This window comes from Falco biarmicus, chromosome 6 (genome assembly GCF_023638135.1).
Source record: "Falco biarmicus isolate bFalBia1 chromosome 6, bFalBia1.pri, whole genome shotgun sequence".
Classification (NCBI taxonomy): Eukaryota; Metazoa; Chordata; class Aves; order Falconiformes; family Falconidae; genus Falco; species Falco biarmicus.
In genome coordinates this window covers 33,629,877-33,641,317 of record NC_079293.1, presented here as the reverse complement: position 1 = coordinate 33,641,317, position 11,441 = coordinate 33,629,877, and the positions used below count along the sequence as shown (strand labels likewise).

The 11,441-nt window shown below is 52.2% G+C and overlaps 1 protein-coding gene across 2 annotated transcripts; it reads left to right on the top strand.

Annotated features, from left to right (window-relative positions):
• The first annotated feature begins 789 nt into the window (after positions 1 to 789).
• OSR1 (odd-skipped related transcription factor 1) lies at positions 790 to 9,015 on the top strand. 2 transcript variants are annotated; one of them, XM_056344730.1, is made up of 3 exons: positions 790 to 1,126; positions 6,507 to 7,199; positions 7,760 to 9,015. In XM_056344730.1, exons 2-3 carry the CDS (start codon positions 6,553 to 6,555, stop codon positions 7,893 to 7,895), a joined length of 783 nt encoding a protein of 260 aa, XP_056200705.1. In that variant the 5' UTR covers positions 790 to 1,126; positions 6,507 to 6,552; the 3' UTR covers positions 7,896 to 9,015. The 2 variants fall into 2 exon arrangements, with proteins under 2 accessions (XP_056200705.1, XP_056200706.1); XM_056344731.1 differs by lacking the exon at positions 790 to 1,126 and having other exon boundaries at positions 5,977 to 7,199.
• Positions 9,016 to 11,441: the final 2,426 nt, after the last annotated feature.

The following is an 11,441-nucleotide window of genomic DNA, read 5'->3' as shown; positions in this document are numbered from 1 at the left end:
GGGACGGGAGGAAGGCACCGAGGTCAGGGGCACTGGGGCGGAAAGTGGGGACCAGGAGGGATGCTGGAGCGGGGGGAGGAAGCGGCTCTAACCCGGGGGTGGACCCCTCGCAGGTAAGCGGCTCCTGGGATCCTCTCGGAGGATCTTCTCAGCGAGGGAGAGGAGCTTACGATCCCAAAATCCTCCCGGAGGGAGCAGAGCCCTCCCTCCATCTTCCCCCCACCTTTATTTTTCCTCCCCCACTCTTTCTGCTTTTCTCCCCCTCCCTCCCTCCCTGGGCAGGTCCCGGTGAGTCCTGTCCCGGGGCTCGGCGGGGAGAGGGCGCAGCGAGCCCAGCCGGCAGCGGCGCGGTGCGGTGCGGTGCAGTGCGGGGCGGGCGGGGCGGAGCGGAGCGGGGCGGCGGGCCGAGCCGGCGCAGGCAGCGCGGCCGCGCAGCGACTCGCGGGGAGCGCGGTCCTCCGCCGTGGCACAGCGCGGAGCTGCACGGGGACCCCCCCACACACTCCCCCACGGGAGGCCACTCCGCCGCGGGGGCCAGCCCATAGCGGGCCCCAGAGAGATGCCCCGGGGGAGGCTGCGGGAGCGGGGCGGGGGGGCGAGATCACACATTCGCGGACTACGGGCCCCGGGCTGCTGCGCCTCCAGGAGAAGCGGGTTGAAAAGTTGGTTCTTCCCAGCCAGAAACTTTCTCCCTGCGTGCGCATGCCCGGAGTCTGGTGGGAGGTTGAGGGGGGAGCTGGGAGGGGGGGTTGAAATAAGGAGGAGGCTGGAGGGAAGGGATCGGTTCAGTCTGAGCTCGGCTGCTCCCGGGCGCGTTTGCACTGCAGCGCACGCAGACGGCGCCGGGAGCAGGAGGAGGGAGCGCACCTCCGTCTCCATCAGCCAGAGCACCTGGACACCTGGCCCCGCTGCTCGCTCGGATCTGCCTGTACCCGCCGGAGGAGCAGTGGGGTGGGGTGGGAGAGAGCTGTGCCCCCCAGGGCCAGCAGAGACACTGACCTAGCCCAGCCTCTTTTTTTTTTTTTTTTTTTTTCCCTATTTTTTTTCTATTATTTTATTTTACCAGCTCCAATTTAGCCCAGGATCTTTTAACTGCTGCCAGCGGTGGAGCACAGATCGGGATTAGGTAAATAAAAAGAACAACTCGTTTTGTTTGGTTTTTGTTTTACCAAGCCTCAGGGGTTGGGGATATCGATCCAAACACCTCCTTTTCTCTCCGTCCTGTCTTTCTTTCCCCCATCCCCTCCCACCATCCCCTGGATGGTGCAGAAGAAGTGGGGAAATCGTGGTTCACGTGAGAAGGACTGTTCTCTCTGGGCGGGCGGAGGGCTGGGGGAAGCCTTCACATGGGGCTCGGATATTTTGATGCTATTTAAAGATTTGTCTTCCCCTTTCAAAGTTGTTTATCCCCCCTTGCGGAAGAGCTGTGTGTTTAACCCAAGCTAAAAATGACACAACGAGCTGCAAAACAGAAGCCTGAACGTCTCTTTATGGACTCGAATGTTCAGCTTCTCTCCTCTCTGTTCATTACTTTTCTCTTTCTGTTCTTTCCCTCTTTCGGTTCTTTTTCTCCCACTCCATTTTTAGCGTTTTAGGGTCCGAGGACCTTCTTGCCTTCCTCCCAAGGCCGTAACAGAAATGAACCTGACGTATATATTTTTCTGAATGGGTCGAAACAAGTTCAGCGTAGGGAGAGACTGAGCTTCTCTCGAGGCCGAGCCTATAAAGTGTCAGTGCAAAGCCGAGGATTAGGGTATAGTTGTTATAGTTGGCTTTTGGGAGGGGAAACTATAAAAATCGAGCATTTCGGAGATTACCGTAGCGCTGCGGGAATTGTCAGATAAAAGGCGAGCGGGGCAGGAGGGCTAGAGCCGTGTCCCGGACAGGTGCACAGGAGGTCCAGTTCAGTAAGACCGAAGCCAAGCGAGAAAAAGGGTCAAGCCCCGGCGCAGCGGCGGGCTCGGGCCCCTGCGGCTGTGGCGGGGCGCTGCGTGGTCCCGCGGCAGGAGCCCGGCTGTGGGGTGGCCGGGAACGGCGCCGCCTCGCCCGGCCGGGCCCGGGGATGCGCCTCGGTGCTCCGCGGGGGTGTCACCGCCAAGGTTTTGCCCCCTACCCGTGGCTGTGCATGCTGCGGCCGTGGGAAGCGATGAGTGCAGAGGGAAGAAATCTTCCCCGCCTGCCGGGAGGGAGGAAGGACGGTTTATTCGTGTGCCGGGCAGGCACCGGGCGTTTCTCTAGGGAAGAAAGCGAGAATGAATCTTGTGCTGGGGGCCTTTCTTTGCCCGAGGGGATTAAAAACCACACACACAGATAGAAAACCTCCAAACCAACCTAAACACTTCCGCGGGGGAAGGATGGAGGGGCCTGGCCCCTGCGGCCGCCCCGCCGGCACCCGCCCGCACCCGCCTCCCGCCCGGCTAGCCCGCCGCGGGGCTGCGCTCCCGTCCGGGGCCCTCCTGGCCACCGGGCCACCAGGGCCTGCACCCGGGGAATGTGTTGTTGCCGTTGTCGGTTTGGGTAAAGGCTGTCCCGGGCTGCGTAGTGATCGCTGGTGCAGCTGGACCCTGGTTATTAGTATTATTATTGCGAGACTAAAATGCGCCGCGTTCCTCCGCGTTCGCAACGGTGGTCCGGGGAAACTTGTCAACACTGATTGCGTGATAAAATGTGAATGATGATTTTATAAGGATTGAGCGGAGATATCCAAGGCACATGCTGACTGAGTCCTTCCAGTCCTCATTAATGTTAGCAATTAACTCTTTCACGCTCAATTAGCCCCGAATAAACCTGCTTTAATAGATTCTGCACACTTCATTAATACTTTGAATATATCTGTGCTGAACGATGCACTTTATTCCTCAAGAGCACCAGGCTCGAATAATGCGGAGTGAAAGGGCAATTTTGTTCCCTTTCCAGTAAGTTTCCCAAACACAGATAAATTGTAAGCTCTGTTTCCCCGCTTAAACTGATAGGAAGGGAAAATCTCGACCCCCTCAAAAGGGACAAAATAAGTAGCCGACTTGGTGGCAAAACACTGCATGTGCCATGCGATGCAGCCGAAAAGACAAGGGCTACCAGGCTTTAAAAGATTCAGGCAAAACAAGGGAGCTTTTTTTTGACAGATGAACCTGATTACTGTAGTTCGAGGCTATCGCAAGAATGCAGCATTTTATGCCCTCTACTTTATCATGTTTGTAAAAATAAGCAACGTTCTCAGGGTAATTTACCTCCTCCATTCTTCCATGTGGAACTAATTAGCAAACCTCATTATTTATGAGTCAGGTATTTAATGTAACAAATATCCCTTTCAAAGGACAAATCGGAAATTGATAATTCAAGGTAGAAAGGAAAAAATACTGACTAGCCTCAAGATTACTTAAAAATCCATTTAATTTCGCCCCTTGCTATGCTACCAGAAAAAAGGTGGGTAGATTTTCTTTTTCATTTTTTTTTTGGCATATAGAGGAGGTAGAATTTAATCTGGAAGGTTAAGATTACAATGGTCTTAAAACAATGGCAACTGGACAATAGCATTACCGTATCTTCAAATAGGACAAAGGGTAAGAAAGCTGGAGACAGATGTAGTCTTTCAAGTTTATGATCCTATTTTGCAGGGTAAATTTATCTTGGCATGAGTGGGTTTTGTTTCAGTCAGAACACAAGTGGTTTGTTCTTAATTACTCACTGAGTTTGTGTTAAAAAAGAAAACCCCGCACAGTTTTATTGTGATGGGGGAATTCAAGCAGAGAACTCGCGGGGTTGTCTTCTGTAGAAAAAAAAAAAATTAAAAAAGAAGCACCGATAACGATCTGTTTACATGAAACAGAATTAAAGGTGGAGGTGACACCGAAATCAAAGATATGTTGATCTCTCTGCGGGCAAGCGGGAGAGCGGAGAGTTACTGCGCTGTGAAACGCGTTCGCTTTGATGTCCCGGAGAGAGGGGACTTCTGAAATACTTTGCTCTTCACCTATATTTTTGACTATCCTGGTCGCACAGAGCAAAAGTGTAGCTTACATTTCTGGAAAAGTGCCAAGAAACTTGTAGTAACGTGAACACTGCTCCCACCTCCCCTTTTCTTCTTCTCTCCCCCCCCTCCCTTTTTTCTTTGTTTTCTTTCTTTTTCTTTTCTTTCTTTCTCTTTTTCTCTCTCTTTTTAATAATAGAACTGCTCTAGTAAAAAAACTGTGGGCGCAGTGGATGCTGTTATGACCCGACTGTATTTCTCCGTGGTTTGTGCCCCCTTCTTCGTTTGGGAAATCGAAAGAGAATCTTTTAAATGCCATCGAGCCAGAATTTACTCAAATTGACACAGTAGATTTTTGCTTAAATATTCCATATTAAATATTTTCTAAGGATACAAAGATAGAAAGAGGGATAAACCCAGAAATTAACTCCGTTTGCAATGGCATGTTTCATGCTTGAGAGATCTAGGGCTACCTAGACAGGAAAATAGATGTGGAGCTGTTGTGACAGATAGGAAAAGACATTTCAGGTACCTGAACAAGAATGTTTTCCGCGCACTTTGTTTTCGGGGTCATCGATTGAGGCATTTGTCCTGCGAAGTGGACATGCCTAGCGTATGGCCAGCACTAACAAAATAAAAACCATTTCCCCAGCTGAACAACAAAACAGTCTGGTTGGTTCATCGGCCCTAAATAGTTAAAAAAAAAAGGGGGGGTGGAGGGGGGGAGAGGGAGGAAAATGTAATGTGTGCACTTTTCAATCTCCCACTATCCAAAATGTATCCAATTAAAAAAGGCAAAATGTCACAATCTCTTATTCTGGGTCATTGCGATGGAATTCCTCTAAGGTTTGAGTCTCTCTTCCTGCTGCTGATTTATGTAAAGTGATGTGAAAGGTGGGCCCAGCATACAGAGCTGCTCAGAGTAAGCTTCTCCCTCTCACACCCTCTCAGCTGCAGCTCCTCGGTCCAGGCAGCAGCCCACATATAAATCAGATTTGTTTCCCTGGTCTTTAGACCTCTTCCGCCACTGGTTTCCAGCCCTCCACCCCAGAGGGACAATTACTGCTCTGCAGCAGTTTGCTGACTCCTTTTCTCCAAAGGGGCTTTACTTCTCACGTGGGGTTGAACTCCAGGCTGAGTGCTGTGAGAATCCTGCCGGGACCCTGTGGGGATCCTATGGTGACTCAGCAGGAACCCTATAGGGGATCTTATGAGGACCCTATGTGAATCTTGTGGGAGCCCTGCAGCAAACCTGTGGGGAACTTATGAGCACCCTGCAGGGACTCTACTGGGACCCTACGGGGATCCTGCTGGAAAACAGCCCCACTGAGGGCAAATCCCAGAGTTCACTGGGTGAAAAGCAAGTATAAGCTGTGGGCCGTGGAGTAAGGAGGCTCCCTGGGTTGCAGTGCCTCCAAAAGCCGTGGGTTCTTTCTCGCACCCACAAAGAGGGGAAGCTGTGTTCCTCACCACCAACCCTCGGGAGGCATCTCCTGCCAAATGGTTGACAGCAGCCAGGGCTGGGTTTGCAGGCAGGGCCAGATGTGCTTCGATGTTGCGGCATTGTAGCATTTTCCCCTCTGCCTTGTGGGGTGGAATGGGTAGGAATCTGGCCCAGAGGAGGGGCTGGGGGCTTGGTGGGACCCTGAAACACAGAGCAAAGTGGTGGCACTCAGCCCAGGGAAGGGCTGTGGCCCTGCGGCCCTGCAGCTGGTGGGCTGGGAGTCCCCACGGGAAGGGTCCCTCCAGCCCTTGCCTTTTTGCCTTTTGAAGGGTTCTAATTAAGCGATTGCCTAGATTAGGACGTGGCTTAAAGCCAGGCACTTCCCCCTGGGGAGAGCAAATGGCACTTCAGATTTGTCACCCAAACTCAGCATTTTCCCATTTCTTTTTGCAGTACAGAAGAGGGAGGGCTGCTGGCTAGTATTCCCCCCCGCCCCCCCCCCCCTCAGAATTTGGGCGATTTTCTTCTTTTGAGTGAGGGAGGAGGTACAGCTCCCAACACCCAACTGCCTCCACCGCCCAGGGACAGAGGCTTGGCTGAGGTTAGACCACAGGGAGCTTGGCAACCCAGGGCCAGTGAGCTCTCTGCACCCTTCCCTGTGTCGCCTCAGGGGTCAGGGCTAAAGGCAGTGCTGGTGGACAGATATAGTGGGCAGTATCCCACTATTTTCTAAAGGCTGAGGGTGCCGAGGAAGGGATTTTAAATTATATGGGAGAAGCTTGAGCTCTGTGGGCCAAAACGGCATCTCTTTGCTGTCCCTGTGTAGAGGATCATCGGAGACCTACCTAGCACAGGGATGCTGTTGGAGGGTGAATGATTGTGGATGGGGTACAACTTCTGTGTGAAAGGGATGGGGAGAGGAGAGTCTGGAGACCTGTGGGGTCTCCAAGAGTTGGTTACGCCTAAGTCCAAGGCAGCCTCCTCCTGTGGCTTTGGGGAAGTATGCTAAGGGGGGTGAGGTGAAGAAATTCCCTCTGCTTTTATCTTCATATCAATCCACCTCTCCCTCTTCCTCCCTCCGTCTTTATTTTCCAGATCTTTTCCTCCCCTGTTCCCAAGATCCTCCTCCTGAGCGGCCACCATGGGAAGTAAGACCCTGCCGGCCCCAGTGCCTATCCATCCTTCCCTCCAGCTCACCAACTATTCCTTCCTGCAAGCGTTCAATGGGCTGCCAGCTGTGCCCTCTGACCACCTCTCCAACCTCTACGGCTTCAGTGCCCTGCACGCTGTACACCTGCACCAGTGGACTTTGGGGTACCCAGCGATGCATCTGCCCCGCTCCTCCTTCTCCAAAGTGCCCAGCGTGTCGAGCCTGGTGGATGCACGGTTCCAGCTACCGACCTTCCCACTATTCCCACATGTCATCCAGCCCAAGCAAGAGGCCACCAACGTGACCCTCAAAGCCAAACCCCGCTTCGACTTTGCCAACTTAGCAGTGGCCGCCACACAAGAGGACCACTCTAAACTGGGACAGGCAGACAGTCAAGGCTCACCCCCAGGGCTGGGGTCTTTGCTTGAGGTTACTAAACTCTCTCCAGAGAAGAAACCCACACGGGGAAGGTTACCGTCCAAAACCAAGAAGGAGTTCGTGTGTAAATTCTGTGGCAGGCACTTCACTAAGTCCTACAACCTTTTGATCCATGAAAGAACCCACACCGATGAACGGCCCTACACATGTGACATTTGCCACAAGGCCTTCAGAAGACAAGATCACCTGAGGGATCACAGGTAACGATTCTTCTCCTATCCTTTTTTCTCTTGTGTATCTGTACTCTCCTTGTTAGCCACCTCTACTGATCAAGGTGCTTGTAAGAAAAGTCATGTCCCGGCGCAGCTGGCAGTGTTCCCTCTAGGTTTTCCTCTTCCCACTGCCAGTGAAGGAGCCCAGACAACTCACTTTGGAAGTCAGTCTTGTTGTTCTACTCACTCACCCCGCAAAAATCACCCCGCAAAGATTACTTGCACTGCCTCCTTCTTAGGTTCTGCAAATATTTTCACCCTCTGTTTGCATTGTCTTTGTGATTATCCAGAAGTGTCATGAAGACACACAGCCTGAGGACCCCGAAGTTAGAGAAGAGCTCTTTATCCCTAAGCAAGGCACCCTTGTAAGCCTCCAACACCCCCCTCTCTTCTTGCACACACACATGCAGACGATCGCCTGAGTGCCGCACTCCAGCACTCTTGGTCTCAGCAGTACGTGTAAAAAGCTCCAGCATGTTCTCCATCTCAGCTCGCTGCTGAGTTTAGGCTGGTTATTTCTGACATCTCAATTGTTTTTCTCTCCCTAGATATATCCATTCTAAAGAAAAGCCTTTTAAGTGTCAAGAATGCGGGAAAGGATTTTGCCAGTCCAGAACACTAGCTGTCCACAAGACACTGCACACGCAAGTAAAGGAACTGAAACCTGCCAAACTTAAGTGCTGAATCTTCAACTTCCATGAACTTTTCCTCCCCTTCAGACTTTACACCAAAACCAGAGCAGAAACAAAACTTTCAGGATGGGAGCACTGAACTTTGTGTTTTGTTTTTGTTTTTACTTTTAAAAGAACAAAATCCTCATCCCTCCCACCCCCCCCCTCCCCAAGCAACTAAATTCCTAAATCGTGGGTGAAAAGATCATTTTGCATTTAAAATATACATGAATGATGCAGAGAGTGCTAGCTGACTTGTGTGGCTTTGATAAACTTTATGCCAAAAGGTGGTGCTCACGTGTTGGACAGGAATCTTTTAAACCAAACAAAAACCCACAAGCCCCCCCCCCAACAACAAAAAAAAAACCCCAAATCCTAGCTTTCAAAAGTATTACTTAAAAAAAAACCCAAAAAAACCCCCAACAACCTCTTATTTTATACTTTTTTTTTTTTGACTGTATAAAGCTTCTTAGTTTTACACTTCAGGAAATACAGAGAATTCCAGAAGACTATTAAGAACTGAAATGGTGGTTTCTCATCACAGCACCATTAGGACAAGGAGAAGGGCAACTTGCAAATCTCATTTGCTAGTTTGTTTTCTTAGAAGAAGAAAATTGATGCTTGGAAATGACCTAAATCTCTCAAGTGGGGAGTCCTATCATGCGCTAGAAAATGTATCCATATCTTAGACCTGCAGGGCCCTGGTGTTTGGGACAAATCAGTGTTCACGGGACATGGAGACCTTTTCCTTTGCCTTGTGGTCTAGTGCGCTATGAGGAGGTTTGTAACTCGTGGACTTTAAAAAAAAAAATAAAACAGAGGAAAGAAAGGTGGCAATACATCCAACCGACGGTATGCACAACGTGGTTTCAGTGGTACTTTAAAGTCTTCGAGTGTCCTGATGGGAGAGAACAAATCTCAGCCTGAGAGCATATTTTTTTAAATGCTGGCTTTCTGAACAGTGTATTCAAATTAAGAGACATTCCAATAAGTTTTGTTTATAAAAAAAAAAAAAAAATGTATGGCTGTTTGGCACTTTATGCTGATTATTGGTAATTGACATTTATCACTGGATTGTGTGTGTTTTTTAAGTATTAAAATAAATCGTTATTTTACAGGCATGTCTGCATGGACTACATATGTGTTCATTTGGTTTCTGGTGTCTTCTATCCCAAACCCTCCCTGTCAGTATTCAGGACCTTACTTTTTTTTTTTTTTTTGAGTTCACTTGGTATTTCCTCAGTGCTTGTTTCTACCAGCCTTGGGAAGTCTGGATCTTTCCTTTACACCTAAGCTTTGCCCCTTCCTCATTTTCTTTTTCTTCCCCGCTCCCCCCCGCCTTTTTTTTTTTTTTTTAAGGTGGAAGAAAGTAAACAGATCTGCAGGGAGTCAAATAATTTTGCTGCTGGCGTGGGAAAAAAAAATCGTCTTGGGTGACTAAATCTTGGCTATTAGCTGATAAGATTAGGTGTCAGAAGTGTTATAACACAAATCAGATGAATAATGGGCGAAGTGCTGCTGCTCTCACAGCCCGATGGCGCTGCGGGGAGAGCCGCCCTCCGCACCCTTCCCCGCCCGGCGGGAGCGGGCGTTTTCCAGCCGCATCTTCGGCCGGTTCAGCGCTGGTCGGGGCGGCCTTTGGTTCCCGGCAGCTGTCTCGGATCAGAGATGTTTATTCCACTGCGAAACCGCTTTGGATCGAGATGGGAGAGAGAGCGCAGAGCTAGGGGATCCGCCTGATCCTTTGAAGCGCCTCTTGCCGCCCTTCCTCGTCCCCTCGGCAAAGCCGAAACCCTCTCCCCCGCCCCTGCACAAGCCGGTGCCCCCGCCATAGGCGATGCCTCCTGCGACGCAGCGCGGCGGCGCGGCCTAAATTACGCCGGCGCGGCCGAAGCGCGGGTGCGTTGCCGCCGCAAGCCGCTCGGTCCAGGCGGTTCCTTTCTCCCTTTCGCCACTCCGCTTTCAGAAAATATTTCTTTATTTGGTCAAGGAATCTTATCAATGACAGGGAAAAAGTTGCGCTTGTATCTCATTTAATGTCAGGGGAAGGGGGAGAAACGTCTCCCCCTCCCCTCTTCTACCGGACACCGATCCGAGCGCACCGTAACTCACCCACAGGCACTTGCCGGCCGGGCCGCAGAGCCCACCTCGGCGCGCAGGCCCTCGGGGTGCCGGGACGCCCCCCGTGCAGGCACCCAGCCCCGAAGGCTGGGGGAACGGGCAGAGCCTGCAGCCGGCTGGCTTCTGCTTTGCTTCCCACCCGCCACCGGCTTTCCGCGCCGCGGAACGGCTTTTGCTTTTGTCTTAAAAGGCGTCGGAAAACAAGCGCTAGGTACGAGCAAGGAGCGCGGGGGTGACAATGGCCCAAGCCTGGGGGCAGCCTGGGACTGGCCCTCCGCCCTGCGGCAGCGCCTAGCCGCCACCGTGGGAGTGGGCGCGGAGTTCTGCGCGGCGCTCGGCAGCGCGCGTTTTGCGCGGCGCCCGGCGGGAGCAGGGAGACTTTGCCGCGCTGGCCTCGCCTTGCCGAGCCGCTGCCGGGCTGCCGTTCCGCGGGGGCGATTTGCACTGCCCCTGCAACTCTCGCCCACCCCAGCTCCTCCGCTGGGATTTACCCGTTTCGTCTTGCGCAAGCCCAGCGGGAGCGGCCGCCTGACCCGGTGCGGGTCGCGGCCCGCAGAGCTCCCCCTGCACCCCCCGCGCCTCTCTTAGGGGGGACCTACTCTGAGCACTGACATGGCGTTAACCTCCAGCCGGAGGGCTGGGGGGGGGCACCCACCCCCACTCCCCCACCCCCCCTGTGCCTTGCTTCTAAGGGAGATTCAGGGAGAAAATCCCCGATGAACTTCCCGGTCCCTCGTGTGTGGCTCGTGACACAGAGTAAGGGCACCGGGATGCTCCCGGGGTCCCGGCGTGTAGGGAGAAAGCGAAGGGCTCTATCGCCTGGAGCCAGTCGGTTTTCAGGGGTCGTGACTACGAGGCAGAAATCCGAGTCGGGTCCAAAGGGAGGGAGGAAGGGATGCAGGGAGGGTCACTCCATCGCGGCTTTCCCACGGTCGCTCCACCACCTCCTTAACACCGGGATACCGAAACACCCGTGGCGAGGTAAGAAACCGTGTCAGTTACTGGTTCCTGGGAACCATTATAACTGCAGGGTTGCGAAGGTGGAGAAACTGCTCCTCCCAGCTGGGCATGAGAAGAGTTTCATTTGCAAGGCTGAAGCCTGGTGATCTGTCTGCCAAGAATTTACTTGGACATGTATTTTTATGTGCAATTAAAAAAAATAATCTCCAGGATTGAAATAATCAGGATTACAGCTGTATTACAACTACGTGGGCATACCGAGCACAGGATGCGCACACACAGCCTCTTAATGTCATTTGTACTACACACATACGTGTGCGTATTTCCCCTTCCCAGAAGGCCGATTTCGACCTCATGCAAACAAAGGCTATCTCTCTAGTCGTGCTCTCAGCTGCACTGGTGAACAGTTTGCCTGTTCCCTCCAGTGTTTTGAATTTTGCTAGGCAGTATCAGTTCAATGATTCCAAGGAAAGCAAAG

What these genes read in the sequence shown, in the direction of transcription:
- OSR1 (XM_056344730.1), top strand. Translation starts at nt 6,553, where the DNA reads ATGGGAAGTAAGACCCTGCCGGCCCCAGTGCCTATCCATCCTTCCCTC. An exon ending in GATCACCTGAGGGATCACAG is followed by an intron (nt 7,200 to 7,759) that starts GTAACGATTCTT and finishes TTCTCTCCCTAG; the next exon opens with ATATATCCATTCTAAAGAAA.